The sequence below is a fragment of the Xyrauchen texanus genome, chromosome 6, assembly GCF_025860055.1.
Source record: "Xyrauchen texanus isolate HMW12.3.18 chromosome 6, RBS_HiC_50CHRs, whole genome shotgun sequence".
NCBI lineage: Eukaryota > Metazoa > Chordata > Actinopteri > Cypriniformes > Catostomidae > Xyrauchen > Xyrauchen texanus.
In genome coordinates, this window is record NC_068281.1 from 26075345 (window position 1) to 26089915 (window position 14571).

General features: G+C 37.7%; 1 protein-coding gene across 3 annotated transcripts in view; it reads right to left on the bottom strand.

Moving 5' to 3' along the window:
* Positions 1 to 214: 214 nt before the first annotated feature.
* The window catches only part of LOC127644757 (serine/threonine-protein phosphatase 2A regulatory subunit B'' subunit alpha-like), a 141593-nt gene continuing 127236 nt past the window's right edge, over positions 215 to 14571 (bottom strand). For all 3 annotated transcript variants that reach the window (XM_052128124.1, XM_052128123.1, XM_052128125.1), the window contains 12 exons: positions 13052 to 13318; positions 12052 to 12155; positions 11837 to 11939; positions 9056 to 9130; positions 7103 to 7189; positions 6842 to 6998; positions 6205 to 6253; positions 6031 to 6120; positions 5596 to 5771; positions 4989 to 5107; positions 2947 to 3053; positions 215 to 2791 (listed from right to left, as the gene is read on the bottom strand). In XM_052128124.1, coding sequence (XP_051984084.1) covers positions 2695 to 2791; positions 2947 to 3053; positions 4989 to 5107; positions 5596 to 5771; positions 6031 to 6120; positions 6205 to 6253; positions 6842 to 6998; positions 7103 to 7189; positions 9056 to 9130; positions 11837 to 11939; positions 12052 to 12155; positions 13052 to 13318 — 1431 coding nt within the window. In that variant the 3' untranslated portion in view covers positions 215 to 2694. The remainder of the gene's footprint in view (positions 2792 to 2946; positions 3054 to 4988; positions 5108 to 5595; positions 5772 to 6030; positions 6121 to 6204; positions 6254 to 6841; positions 6999 to 7102; positions 7190 to 9055; positions 9131 to 11836; positions 11940 to 12051; positions 12156 to 13051; positions 13319 to 14571) is intronic.

Sequence of the window (14571 nt, forward strand, 5' to 3'; positions counted from 1 at the left end):
GACACATTTGAATTGAATCCCTAAAGACAGAGCTTGTCTGCAAGCATTCAATCCAGAAGGATTAGCAGTTTCTTAACCCTTTCTTTTAAAATAAATGATTTTGTCATGTAAAATGACACTAATTGCATTGTTAAATTCAAGCCACAAAAAAAAAAAAAAAACGATTCGTTATCATTGTTCCATATGAATGAACATTCTTTAAACATTGCATGAATTAATATTTTTATTTTCCAAATTCTTTAAAAGAGGGGAAAAAAATCATGCGAACACAAGAGCAATCTCATCAGAGCACTTTGGAGATCACCGTACTTAAGTCCCTTCTTTCATTGTCTGCAAGCAAAACATTTCAGGAAAACAAAACACATAGAAAGATATAAAACTCAAAAAAAAAAAAAAAAAAAAAGATACAATTTGCACACGAACAAGTTTAGTTGTTTACAGCTTCAGTAGCTGCCAATAGCTGTCCAGAAGGTCAGATTTGCATAGAGCTCAATGTGCTAGTGTTAAAAATTATGAACCATTCAGGTTTTGTGTTTTTATCACGATGTCTAATAGAACTGATAAAAGTGTGACACTACAGCAGTTGTTTTGCTCTGATTTCTAAGAAGTGCTACTTACAGGTCATTATACCACAAAAGCATCCATTTGATTGTCACCTATGAGTGAATTCATTCTAAATTTCTTCATAAAGCCCAAGCCCAGACTGGGTCTGCTTAAAGCACATTATAACACTGGTAGTTAGAGATAGATCATAACTTAAAGTTACCCCACCACTCAGTGGCAGAGACAATCAGTTGGGGAAAATAAAATACAAAGACATTTACAGTGACTATATAAAATAAATGTCCTAAGTCAAAAAAGAGCAAGACTACAGTACAACAAAAGCTACTGGTAAACCATGAAAATGGCTTGCCAAACAAAAACAAACAAACCACTTCACATACTGTATATAAATATATTACACTAATTACATAAACCAAAGAGTATGACAGAGTGAAGGGAGGTTTGGCCATCACACACACAGAGTTGGATTAGTAGAGCACTGATTTGGCTTAGAGACAGCCATGTTTCCAATTTACTTATTAAAGGTGATGCGTGTCATTTTTATATTACAGTACTTTCTCCTATCCCAGCTTAATGTGCAGAGACAATTATAGGTAAGCCATTTACAGGTTGATTTCCCTGAAAGATCTAAACACTGTGGCGCTCTCAACATTGGCCAACAATAAAACTACGACTCAACCAATGGCATGAGTTTGGGGCACAGCTACCAGTTTGTCCACACAACGGAGGATGGGAGGAGTGTTTGGGAAAACTGTAATTAGGTAAACAATTCTGTTTGTTGCAACTAATGGCAAAGAAATGACACACTTCACCTTTAATGTGGAAACATGTGTTAACAGTGGATAGAGGTACCATTCGGAGAATCCAATTACATAAGCCACCTGGCTTTTTAGAGTTCCTGTGGGACGATGTATGGACTGAATTTGGCAGTACTTGGGTGATGTCCATGACTTGATTGAGTGGTTAAACCTGAGACTGGCCACTCATAATCAGAGGTTACATAAGAGGGACGTTGACATCATAATATTTCATACACAGGCGACCCACTGAACCTTCTGTATAATCTTACAGACTGAGTTAACAATGCCCACGGCAAAAATAGGGCTTTACAGCTCTCCTTCAGATCTTTACACATGATTACAGGTGTATTTAAATCATTTAAAAACATACACAAAATGCTTTAGGAACTATGTTTCTGTACACATCACTATGAGAATGAAAAGGAGAATGAATTCATAAATATTTCATGTTTGCATTTAAAAAAAAAAGATGTGACCATTTCAACCCCAGAAAAGACAGCATATCTTGAATGTATGGCTGAGAAAGCATTTTCAAGTCTAAGATTGTCCTGGTCGGTTTATCTGGAAATATGAAATGGAGGTTTAATGACGTAGTTAAGTTCAGATACCTAAAAAGTCACTACTTTCTTCTTTTAAGTAACAACATGCAATATTATCAGTGACCACTAATTGCAATACAGAACCGCTGATATTTTGGCACTGATGCAACTTGCAATGACCCTTAAACATAATGTGCAACCCAGCATAGCACATGATATGTGCTGTTATCATGTTTTAAATATTTGATTTTAGTCTGAGAGGACTCTTGAAGTTATAGTAAGTTACATGTCACACAAGAAAATGTAAGCAACTCTATTTGCTTAATCTCTCATTGTCCTTGCTGTATTTTCTCAGTCTCTCATCATCTCTCTCATCTCACTTGTCCTTCCCCACACCTTAAAAATAAGGCAGCAATACATATACCGTAGTTTCACTTACATTGAAGCACATTCTAAACTTCTTCTAAAGTAACTAAGAAGTCCACTTTTCACATCAAAGTCTTAATGAAGGGTGGCTGGAACCAGCCGGCAGTTTAGTTTCGGGGAGTGGATGAGTGGAAAAAAATGAATATACATTTACATGTTAAGACATATTGCACATAAAGCTTTTTTTGTGGATGTCTGAAAGCCATTTGGTTTAGAATTAGTTATATTGCACACATGCACACACATACAAATGTCCTTAATAAAATGTACAAAATTGTTTCTTTTCGAGAAGAGTGTGAAAATGGGGTGATGTGATCCGTTCATGTCGCCGATGACCGTCACAGTGTGGAGAAGATAAAGGTGGCTTATGCCGATAAATCAGATATGACCAGCTTATCCATTTTATTTTCAATGTCTGAGGAGACTGTGAGCTCATCTGACTCATAATCATCATCAAAAGATCTGCAAAAATAAACACGCAACAGTTATGCTTCATACTCTTTTGCCTTACAAGGTACCCATTATGAAGTTCAACCACATATAGATTGTATCTAGTGTCTATGCAGCATAACAAATTCTGTAACAAATTCATTCCATGGCAGAATGCAATAACTCACCCCTCTCGTAGCTGTTCATTGGCTGTCTCCTCTGCTACAAGAATCTCATACTCTTCGGCAGCATACTTATCCCAGTCTGAGGGCTCTGGACCATCACTGTCCAAATCCTGATACACACAATTACAGTTACAGAATGAACAGAGTGCTGCCATTTGACCCTTTCACACATGCAACCAGGCAAATTACAGGAAAATCTTTGGGTTGCCTTTACTGGTAAATGTACCACATGTGCTGTTCACACATACCATCAATATAGAAATGTATAGGTAATGAGACCAGAGATGTTCATTAGTCTTTCATCTAAAGTCTGAGTCAAGTCTGAAGTCTTTAGTCTGGAGTCCGAGTCAAGTCTGAAGTCTCTGATGGACAAGTCTGAGTCAAGTCTCGGGTCTTTTATCATGAGTCTGAGTCGAGTCTCCAGTCACCAAACATTACATCTTTCCTTACATTTCACTTTTTTTTCTTTATATATTTTCACATAAAAATCATATGTGCAAAAATGGAATTTCTGAGAAACTTCCTCTATAATTCTACCAATAATCCACTGGTAGCATCTTTTATAGTTAATTGTGTTTCTGACCAGTAAAATGTATTGTTTGTGAGTTTGAAACTTTGTCAAGAAGCATAAAAAAAAAATAAAAGAATCATCTTCTGCATCAGGAATATTAAGTCAAAGTGATTCAGCGATTATACATGATTCACATTAAGTGACCTTCCAACAGCAATATTGACTTCTAATATCATTCTAAGCTTGTTATTCTTACTAGTACCATATTAATATAATTCTATTAAACCTTGTATTATTATTACTATTAGTAGTAGTAGTTGTTGTTGCTGTAGTAGTAGTAGTAGTCATAATATATTGCAGATTATAGTTTTTAGTTTTTGACAAGAAATATATATTTCTGTCCCTGATTTCATCGCTTCCATGTGCATTTTATTTTTGATTGAGTTTTTATTTAATTTGACTAAATACCATGGCTTATAAAAGCTTTATATTTTTTTTCATTTACTTATATTTGGAATAATGCAAATGTGTAAATAAAGTAAAGATGTAGCACGGTGTATTTCATGAGCAAACCGGAGCACAGATTAAAATCAAATGGGATCAGAAGGGGCATTCAGTGAACCACCGCAAATGGTGTGCAGACCTCACGGCTAATTCTCATGACAATCAGGGCGCCATGATTCAAGGTTGTTTTCTTCTCGCACCTGATCAGAACCAAAATCGCATGAGAAATGCAACTACCTAACACAATACAGATGTGCAAAAACTCAACAATAAAACAACCTATGACACACTTTATGGACATATATGAAGTTATGTAGCGTATAGATGACGGTGGCAGGCAAGTGCTCTGCTGTTCGTGTTTCTATAGATTCCACTATTCAAATAATACACATCTCTTTACTTTGTCAACTGTTGCATCTCAGTTTGATTTAAAAATAAATTATATGTAAAGAGGGTCTTTCACCCTCACATCTAAACATGTGCTCCGCAGCAGGGTGGGTGTGTTAGTGTGTGTGTGTGTGAGAGAGAGAGAGAGAGAGAGAGAGAGAGAGAGGGTTGAGAGCTGCATCGCCCATTCATTTATAATCAGTTCCGAGAACAGAACGAAACCATCATCATCATCTGATTGAATAAATGCATCAACCAATTTAATCATCACATTCCAAATGAAATGTTTTTTTTTATTATCTCAATATTGTCTGTATATGAAAGACTCTTTATGTTCATGAGTCATTTTCCTCGAGTCGAGTCTGAAGTCCGTAAAAATGCGACTTGAGTACAACTCGAGTCCAAGTCTTTAACTTGAGTGCCCATCTCTGAATGATATAACTTCTCTTTAAGGGAAATTGCCAGTGCAAAATTTACCAGTATTTTCAACAACAAAAAAAATGTACCTGAAAAATGCAGTTAACTTTCTGGACAAGGTTGTATGTGTGAAAGGGGCTGTAGACAAGGTTTAGCGCATTGGATTAGTGGCATCTCAGATGACCGAAAATGCCAATATAGGTGTGACCTATCTGACAAATCTCACCTTCTGCACTGCAAAGGGATCTCTCTGTTCATGGTCCAGATATTTCTCCAGATTGAAGAATGTGTCATAGAATATATGTGCCATCCTGCAGCGCTTCAGATCTCGAAGTGTAATTTTACCTGCAAAGACAGTCATTTATTCATTTGGCAGATGCTTTTTCGAAAGCAATTTACATTGCATTCAAGATACATATTTTATATAAATGTGTATTCCATGAGAAAGCCACTGGTTTAGGAAAATAACTTACCTACAAAAAAACAAAGTATACTGACAATACAGAATACAAACTTCGATACAAAAGATATGATCCAAATCTGTGTGTAATGAAGACACAAGGACAGAGCTAAAATGTAAGAGAAGTGGTCCACATTTCATGTGTGTAATTTAGTATGCAATTTATAGCTTTACTCCTTTTAACTGAAAAGATTCCGGATTCGAACCTGTGTCCCGTGAGCATGTACACTACCCATTGCACCATGGCTTTGAACATACGTATGTATAATTTCTACTTTAGCAGTAACCTCAGGTCTGCCTGTTTTGACTAATAACTATATTGTTGAGATGGAGTTTAGAGTTTGATTGGACTGGGATCTCTGGCTTGCCATACCTGGAGATTCTGGTTTGACTAAGTCCAGCATCTGACACAAGAGATCCTGGAAGGGCAGTGGTTCAATACCCATCCCCCCCATGCGTTCACACTGTTCCTCATAGAAAAACTCCAGTTCATACATGGAAAGAACACCATCTCCATCCATATCCATACAACGAAACCAGTACTCTATACTGAACAAAAATATTTAGATAGACTAAGTGATCTAGTAAAAAAGCAAGGATATACATCTAAAGCAATGATTAGACAAGTGATGATCTCTATTTACATTCCAGAGAAGACAAATTGGATGATTGATTCAGTGAATTACTTAATCAATCATGTTACTCATGTAAAGACAAAAGTGTTCTAAAAATGATTTAGAATCTGTATATAGCAGCAACTGTAGCATTTCTATTAAACAGTATTAGATTTATCTAATACTGTCATTACCTCGTATGGTTCTTTTTGTCCTCTTCTGAGATAAGGAACCAAACAAACTCAGCATAGCTCATTCTCCCTACACTTTGCACAGAGTTTCCCCTAGAAGAAAGAACAATTATTTAGAACAAACAACATGGACATAGACCAAATGCTCAGACAACATTTCTCATCAGCAGGTACTACCTTGTGACAGCTCCTGAGAACAGCCTCTCAATGATTCTGCTTGATGAAGCTTTTCATAAAAAAAGAAGAAGAAGAGAGGCAGAGACATATCAAAAACTGTTTCTCTTTTCGACATTTCCCTAAGCCTAATCTGAAGTTGAATGAGCCTCATCAAGACAACAGTATCTCATGAGTTCACAATCTTGTTATCTTTAAGAAGGAGAAAAGTGAATATTTGGCCCAAATTTGATACACATCCTGCGTATACAGTGGCACCAAATCATTTTGGACACTTAAGTCATATTTAAAAACATCTGAATGACAATTAATTAAATACAAAATATCAAACAAAGTGGCATCAAGTGTTCTGGCGTAAGTACAGGTGTAGTTCATCACATTAATTATGGACATGTTCCACTAACTTTTGACCACCAGTCTTAGTTTTGAACAACATATCTATTGTTTTATTATTTGAAATCTACTAATTTTTGTGAAATGTTTTATTTAAAAAGGGTTTTTATCTGTTTTTCAAATGCCACTGTTTTTATTTTTGTTGTTATATAATGCATAATGCATACATTTTTACATGTGGTTTAAATGTCCAAATACTTCTAGCAACCACTATTTATCTTCAACCACAAGTTCCCTCTATACTTACCATGGTCGTTGTACCTGGCCAGGTCCTTGGGGTCAATAAAGAGGTCATGGTCAGTGTCCAGCTCCCAGAACTTACAGTAAATGACATAAAAGTGCTCATAAGAGAAATAATCTGTAATTTGATTGATGTCATCCTCTTCTTCCAGCAGGGCGAGTGTCTAAAGAGACATTTAGAGTGGATTGAGATGAAAGAGTCCTTTCTGGCTGGATTGGTAACAATTCCTCACAAGTTTTGGAGACTGATTTGAACAAATTGATGTACCTGGAGGAAGTTGCTTCTTCTGATCTCTGTCATGTTGATCTTGCCTGTCCATGAGCGATTTACTGTGAAAAATATTCTTTGAATAACCTAAAGAGGAGGGAGAGGACATTTCTTAGGAAAACTTCAAAGGTCTGATCACAATGCACACTTATCAATTTCCAACTAAACAAATTAAATGCAAAATAATTAAAATCTTTTGAAAACACTCCATCCAAGAACAATAGATAATAAAAAGGTGACTACTTTGAACTTTAAAAAGTTCTTGAGCCTGTTGCAAGATCACTTCTAAGTTGTACATAATATATTTTAAAATTGTGTGTATTCTAAATCTATAAAACCTACTTGATAAAACAATTTACAGAAGCAATCATTCTCTAACCAGTGGCATCTGGTCAAAGCCTAACACTGAGGCCCATCAAGAACTGCTTCTTTGGATGTTCATGATGCTGCATTTGATAAAAACCTGTTTTATTTTGTAGAGCATCTGTGCACAGAGCAACCAAAGAGCAGAGGGAAGCCTTCAATAAACTTGTGTAAATGACAAAAGTTTAATTCACCCAAAAATGTAAATTCTGTCACCCTCATGTTATCCCCAATCCATATGGCTTTTCTTCTTTCTGTGAAGACAGAGGCTGTTAAATTCCAAAAATACAAGTACCATTGAAGTCTTATAACAGTAGTCAATACAACTCACGTGCTATATTCCAAGTCTTCTGCAGCCATACAATAGCTTTTTGTGAGGAACAGACAAAATTTTAGTTGGTATTTACTGAATCTTCTCCTCCAGCACAGCTCTTAAATCTCTTTCGCAGTCATGTATATTCTATTAGGGTGTAAGAAGATGCATTCCACCAAGTTGAACTTCAATGATGCCAAACGGCACTAGTTGTTGTGAGTCTCATAACCAACTGTGCCACACCAGTTTCAATATGATTAAATACAAATGAGATTTGAAAGCTACAGCAGATACTCAATGAAAGACTACTTAAATTTCAGTCTGCCCATCACATAAAGCTGTTGTTTCCTTTAGAAGACTTGAAATAACACACAAGTCGAATGGACTACATATGGTTCTTGTAATTCTTGGAGCTAAACAGCATCTGTTCCAATTAACTTTCATGGCATGGCAAAGAGCACTCTGAACATTATTTCTTTCCTTTTGTGTTCCATTGAAAAAATAAATTCATACAGATTTGGAACAACATGAATGTGTGTAAATGATGAGATAATTTTCAGTCTTGGGTGAACTATTCCTTTAAAGGTTATATTTCCACAGTAACTATACAGTTGTCATGTGACTGGTTGTACTAAAACAGCTATATCTAGCCTCGTGTTAACAAAGGCCCCATGCTCCATGTTCCAAGAGAAACAGTGACATCAGAGTGTGGATTAACATGCATTTCCTGGTAGATCAGTCCACCTAGGAGAGGTTGGTACCGGAATGTATCAACCAGTGCAACAGCGCAAGGAAGTGTCTAAATATGGGGCTGTGCAAGACCAGGGTCAATGGCCTGTTGGTGGCATCTGTGTTTCCGTGATGTCAGGCCACTTTGACGCCATTGCCCTTCCCACCCTTCCCCTCCACCTTTTTTCTCCACAGCACGTGTTGCAGCTGTCCGCATAGACAGCAAGACAGACAGACAGATGCACTGGGCTCCACGTCTCACTATGTCTACTCTCCAACAGCTCATCTCAAATAGCTGTATCTGATTTACAGCAAACACTTTAGTAAGCTTACAAGACTTTCAAACTTAATACTGAAATATTGGAGCAATTCTAAAAACAGGTGCCAGACTGATGATTAACCCCGGACAAAGCAAAGTCATTTTCCTGTTGACAGCAGCTGTCACTCATATAGCCATGGAACGAGGTAAAAAAAAATAAAAGCTTACAATAAATAATTCTGCTGTGTGTCCTGTCAGGTGTCACTGAGGCCTTAATAAACTGACTTACTGTTGTGATGTACCGGGAATGGAATTCAGGAGCATCTTTTAAAAACGTCAGCCCTGGATGAGTGTCCACTATGTCCTATGTTAGAAAAACAAGAGTGAGAAATCTTTTGTGAACCCTGGATTTCTTTGTTAATTATCTGGATTTCTACAGGAATGGCTCCTAAAATGTGATCCTAAGTGAATCCACACATTATCCTAATACAACCAACATAATACATTTAAAAAAGAAGTAAAAAAGAAGCTTTTATTAAAGTCTAATTAACCAATAACACAAAACTGAAATAATTAACTTTATTAAAAAAGCCTCTACATGATCAAGATCATTGATATACACTCACCTAAAGGATTATTAGGAACAGCTGTTCAATTTCTCATTAATGCAATTATCTAATCAACCAATCACATGGCAGTTGCTTCAATGCATTTAGGGGTGTGGTCCTGGTCAAGACAATCTCCTGAACTCCAAACTGAATGTCAGAATGGGAAAGAAAGGTGATTTAAGCAATTTTGAGCGTGGCATGGTTGTTGGTGCCAGACGGGCCGGTCTGAGTATTTCACAATCTGCTCAGTTACTGGGATTTTCATGCACAACCATTTCTAGGGTTTACAAAGAATGGTGTGAAAAGGGAAAAACATCCAGTATGCGGCAGTCCTGTGGGCTGAAAATGCCTTGTTGATGCTAGAGGTCAGAGGAGAATGGGCCGACTGATTCAAGCTGATAGAAGAGCAACTTTGCCTGAAATAACCACTCGTTACAACCGAGGTATGCAGCAAAGCATTTGTGAAGCCACAACACGCACAACCTTGAGGCGGATGGGCTACAACAGTAGAAGACCCCACCGGGTACCACTCATCTCCACTACAAATAGGAAAAAGAGGCTACAATTTGCAAGAGCTCACCAAAATTGGACAGTTGAAGACTGGAAAAATGTTGCCTGGTCTGATGAGTCTCGATTTCTGTTGAGACATTCAGATGGTAGAGTCAGAATTTGGCGTAAACAGAATGAGAACATGGATCCATCATGCCTTGTTACCACTGTGCAGGCTGGTGGTGGTGGTGGTGTAATGGTGTGGGGGATGTTTTCTTGGCACACTTTAGGCCCCTTAGTGCCAATTGGGCATCGTTTAAATGCCACGGCCTACCTGAGCATTGTTTCTGAATATGTCCATCCCTTTATGGCCACCATCTACCCATCCTCTGATGGCTACTTCCAGCAGGATAATGCACCATGTCACAAAGCTCGAATAATTTCAATTGTCTTGAACATGACAATGAGTTCACTGTACTAAAATGGCCCCCACAGTCACCAGATCTCAACCCAATAGAGAATCTTTGGGATGTGGTGGAACGGAAGCTTCGTGCCCTGGATGTGCATCCCACAAATCTCCATCAACTGCAAGATGCTATCCTATCAATATGGGCCAACATTTCTAAAGAATGCTTTCAGCACCTTGTTGAATCAATGCCACGTAGAATTAAGGCAGTTCTGAAGGCGAAAGGGGGTCAAACACAGTATTAGTATGGTGTTCCTAATAATCCTTTAGGTGAGTGTAGTTTGCATACCCTTAAATTTAGTGTATTTATACCATATTATATATATATATACCGTAAATCAAAAGGTTCAGCTTTTATCTCTTATGTCCACTAAATTTTACTTCACTAGTGCTGTTGTGGTTTTAGAGCTCGGAAGCATTTCTTTTGGAAATCAAATGTTATTTCCTTGGTAACACCCATAATCAGTTTTCAGTATTTTTCTTATGACAGATGAACAAATAATGGACAAATACAGTAACTGCATGGGATGTCTACAGATCCTAGGGTTCTTTTTCACTTGTGGATTATAATGCATGCCCTTGGCCTGATTTTTGTTGGACGTCCACTCCCAGAGTGAGTAACAACAGAACACAAATGTCCTACATCAACCTGACTAATGACTTTTTGAGGTCCAAGCCTTTAGAAGTACTTTCCAGTCTTTAAGAGCTCGAACAAACCTTTCTTAACAGGCAATCTGAAAACATTTCTCAACAGGCCAAATTGAGGTTGAACAGAATTCATTGTGAAGAGCAGGCAATTAAATCAATGTGTGTGTTTTTTTTTCACAATATGGCAGGGCTTTTAAAACCCACACAGGAATTAATTAGAACATCTGGTTTGATTAAACTCATCTGAAGCATACTAATTCTGCTAGTTCGAAAACTTTTTCCATAGTTTGACCACCTTGAAAATTTAGACCATTTGTTCGATATGTTTGTTAAGTTAGAATGTATTCATTATTATATTGCATATCTCATTTAAAGGGGTCAGGACATGAAGAATAGATTTTACTTTTAGACATATATGAGGTCATTGTAAATTAAAAAATTCTGTAAGTTTCAGAACTCAAAACTTCCTCATCACTGCAAAAAGTGCATTTGTTGAAACCAAGCTGCCAAAACGACTCATTCTCTACTTCCTTTACATTGTGATGTCACACTGTGGTAGACATTTGCATCTGACAACCTCCACAACAACAAATCAAAGCCTTATTTTTCACTTCAGTAGCCCACCCAGTAGTGGTGAGCAGTGAGATGGCAAAGATAGAGCAGATCAGTCAAAAGCAGAGATCCAATCATAACAGTGGGTGTTTACTGTCAAGTCTTAAAGGAGAGTAGCACCAAAATGGAGCATTTCTGATAGTGGCTATTCTTGCAGAAGTAAAGGTGGTATCAAAAGGATTGCATTCCTTTCCCAACTTTATGCACTGTTAAAAAACACAATGCATTACAAGAGCAATGTTCCAACCTGTAATAGAGGGATGAAATCTTCTTGTTCCAGATAATTGCAGCCTGGTTTGGCCAGCAAGTAAACAAACTTGGATGCATCATCATAACAGCTGTGCAATAACCTGTGAAGACAAATTAGTGCAGAAACTATCAATCCAATGGCACATGGATTTAGAAAGGACTTTTCAAACACGACATTGAATGTGATGTGTGGACTGACAGGTGCTCACTTACTTTCTCCATGTTGCAATAAATGAGTGAACAGAAACAAAACCAGTCCTCTCTCCACCAGCACAAATAAACATAGGGGCTTTCCAATAGAGTGGACACCCACATGCCTGTGAAAAGAAACAAATGAATTGTTGCTTTTTGTTGTAATTTAAATGGAGTTGGCATAGACGAGGCAAGAATGCCAAAACTATGTTTTGCATAAATACATAAGATGGTATCACATTACAATATTACTTTAATTCTGTAAAAATATTTGTCCATCCATCCATCCATCCATCCATCCATCCATCGTCAACAGCTTATCCTGTGTACAGGGTCGCGGGGGGCTGAAGCCTATCCCAGCTAACATTGGGCGAAAGGCGGGGGACACCCTGGACGGGTCGCCAGTCCATCGCAGGGCCACACATAGACAGACATACACTCACACTCACCTCCACATCCACATCCACACCTAGGGCAATTTTTTTGGAGACACCAATTAACCTAGCCTGCATGTCTTTTGGATGGTGGGAGGAAGCCGGAGTACCCGGAGAGAACCCACACAGACACGGGGAGAACATGCAAACTCCACACAGAAAGGCCGGGGCAACCAGGGTTTGAACCCACGACCTTCTTGCTGCACCACCGTGCCGCCCTTAAAAATATTTGTATAAATCATAAAATCTCCTTTAAGGGACAGTTAAGAAAAATTAAGAAAGAAAGTGGGGGGACTATTCCTTTAAGGATTGGAAGCTATAAAGGATAAATCCAAATGTCTGATTCTCAGTGTTAACTTCAGGATGCAGCATACATACACAGTTCTATATATTAATATTAAAGATGTGAAAGGATAAAAAAAGATGCTGATATAAGATGAAATCACATCCTTCATTGTGCTGTGGCTATACAATTAGGCAAGTGTCAGCATTCATTTTCAGAGCCATTTCAACCCAAGATTACTTAAAATGGTTTAAAGTTTATCAATCTCATTCTTTCAACAAAACTATTCACAATTCACATGCACCTTTGCTATCTTCCCCATCTCATATATGTCAGCTTTCTCCTCCTCAAACTCGGTGAAGGCCACCTCAATTTTGGCAATGGCCTCATCATAGTTGGCAGCGCAGTTTGGAAGGCCTTTGGGGAAGTAAAAGCGTGGAATGTTTATGGAAGGGGGTGGGGGAGTGGCCACCACTTTGGCTGGTGGAGGGCTGGGTGGCCGTGGGGTTGGCGAGGAAGGCGCAGGTGCAAGAGTTGGAGGAGGCGTTCCAGGTTTCTTCTCTGGCTGGATCTATTGAGACACAGAGGGAGAGACAATGAATGTAAGAAATAGAGAATCTTGTTTTGGAGCTCTATAGTTTTGATAACTGTTTAGGCCAATTTGTTTATTTGCTTGTCAACAAGACCTCAGAACAGTATGAATGAAATTCCAAAAACTGTTCTTAAAGACAATCCAATAACAAAGAGGAAGTGTTTGAAGTAATTCAGAGGCACTTCAATACAGACCACTGATAAATAGCAACCAGGCAAGCGTGACACCATGGAAACCAAACTTACTCTTTAACTTTTAACATGTTACCCTCATGTTATCCCAAACCCATATGACTTTCTTGCTTCCATGGAACACAAAAGGAAATGGAAAAAATATGCAATTTAAGTGAATGATGACTGATGCTGTCATTCTTCCTAACATCTTTATTGTGTTTCACAGAAGAAAGTCATATGGGTTTGGAATGACATAAGGGTGAGGAAAAACATTCTTATGTGAATACCCCTTTAAGAGAATAAAAATATATTATTTATCATGAGATAAATATATTTGTATGACAATACATTTAAGCACTGCAGTGGGCAAGTCAATTTCAGCATAAATAATTTACTTTGACATTCAGAAGACAAAGCAGAAAGTGCAATAAACATATATAATTCATATTTTATATAGAGCCCTTCTTCTCAATTAACTTTACTTTAGCATCACTCCCAAGCTATTCAGAATATTTGAAGTATATGTATCAATGTCATATGGTATCACATGACCAGGTAAATAATGAATTTCATATTTCTCTGTGTATTGCATGACTTTAAATATCGCTATGTGTCATCATTATCTTTTACCACTATATCCAAAGTCATACAGACTTTCAGTGATGGAGAACTTTGAGTGAATCTCCAAGTACTTGCTGTGCCGAGGATACTGGCATAGTGTGCCATCCTATTTTGCTAACAAATTCACAATTATAGATTGAGGTGGATTATCAGTAAAACCAAAGCTGGCCTCATCAACTTTCCTGCCAATGTGATGACACGAACCCTTCAGCAGTAATAAGGCCGTTTGGCCTCTCTACCCCACCAAAATAACCCAAAGTCTTGATTTCAGGGTGTTCATTTATATAATGTATATATTTACATCTATAATTTCCTCTTGATGTAATAGTGAAGTGGTGTGATCTGGACAGGGCATCTTGGTCTCAACAATCATGCAAAATGGATTTCTCTTTGTTTATTGGACAGCAAACAATTGAAACACACTGCACTGAGACTCAA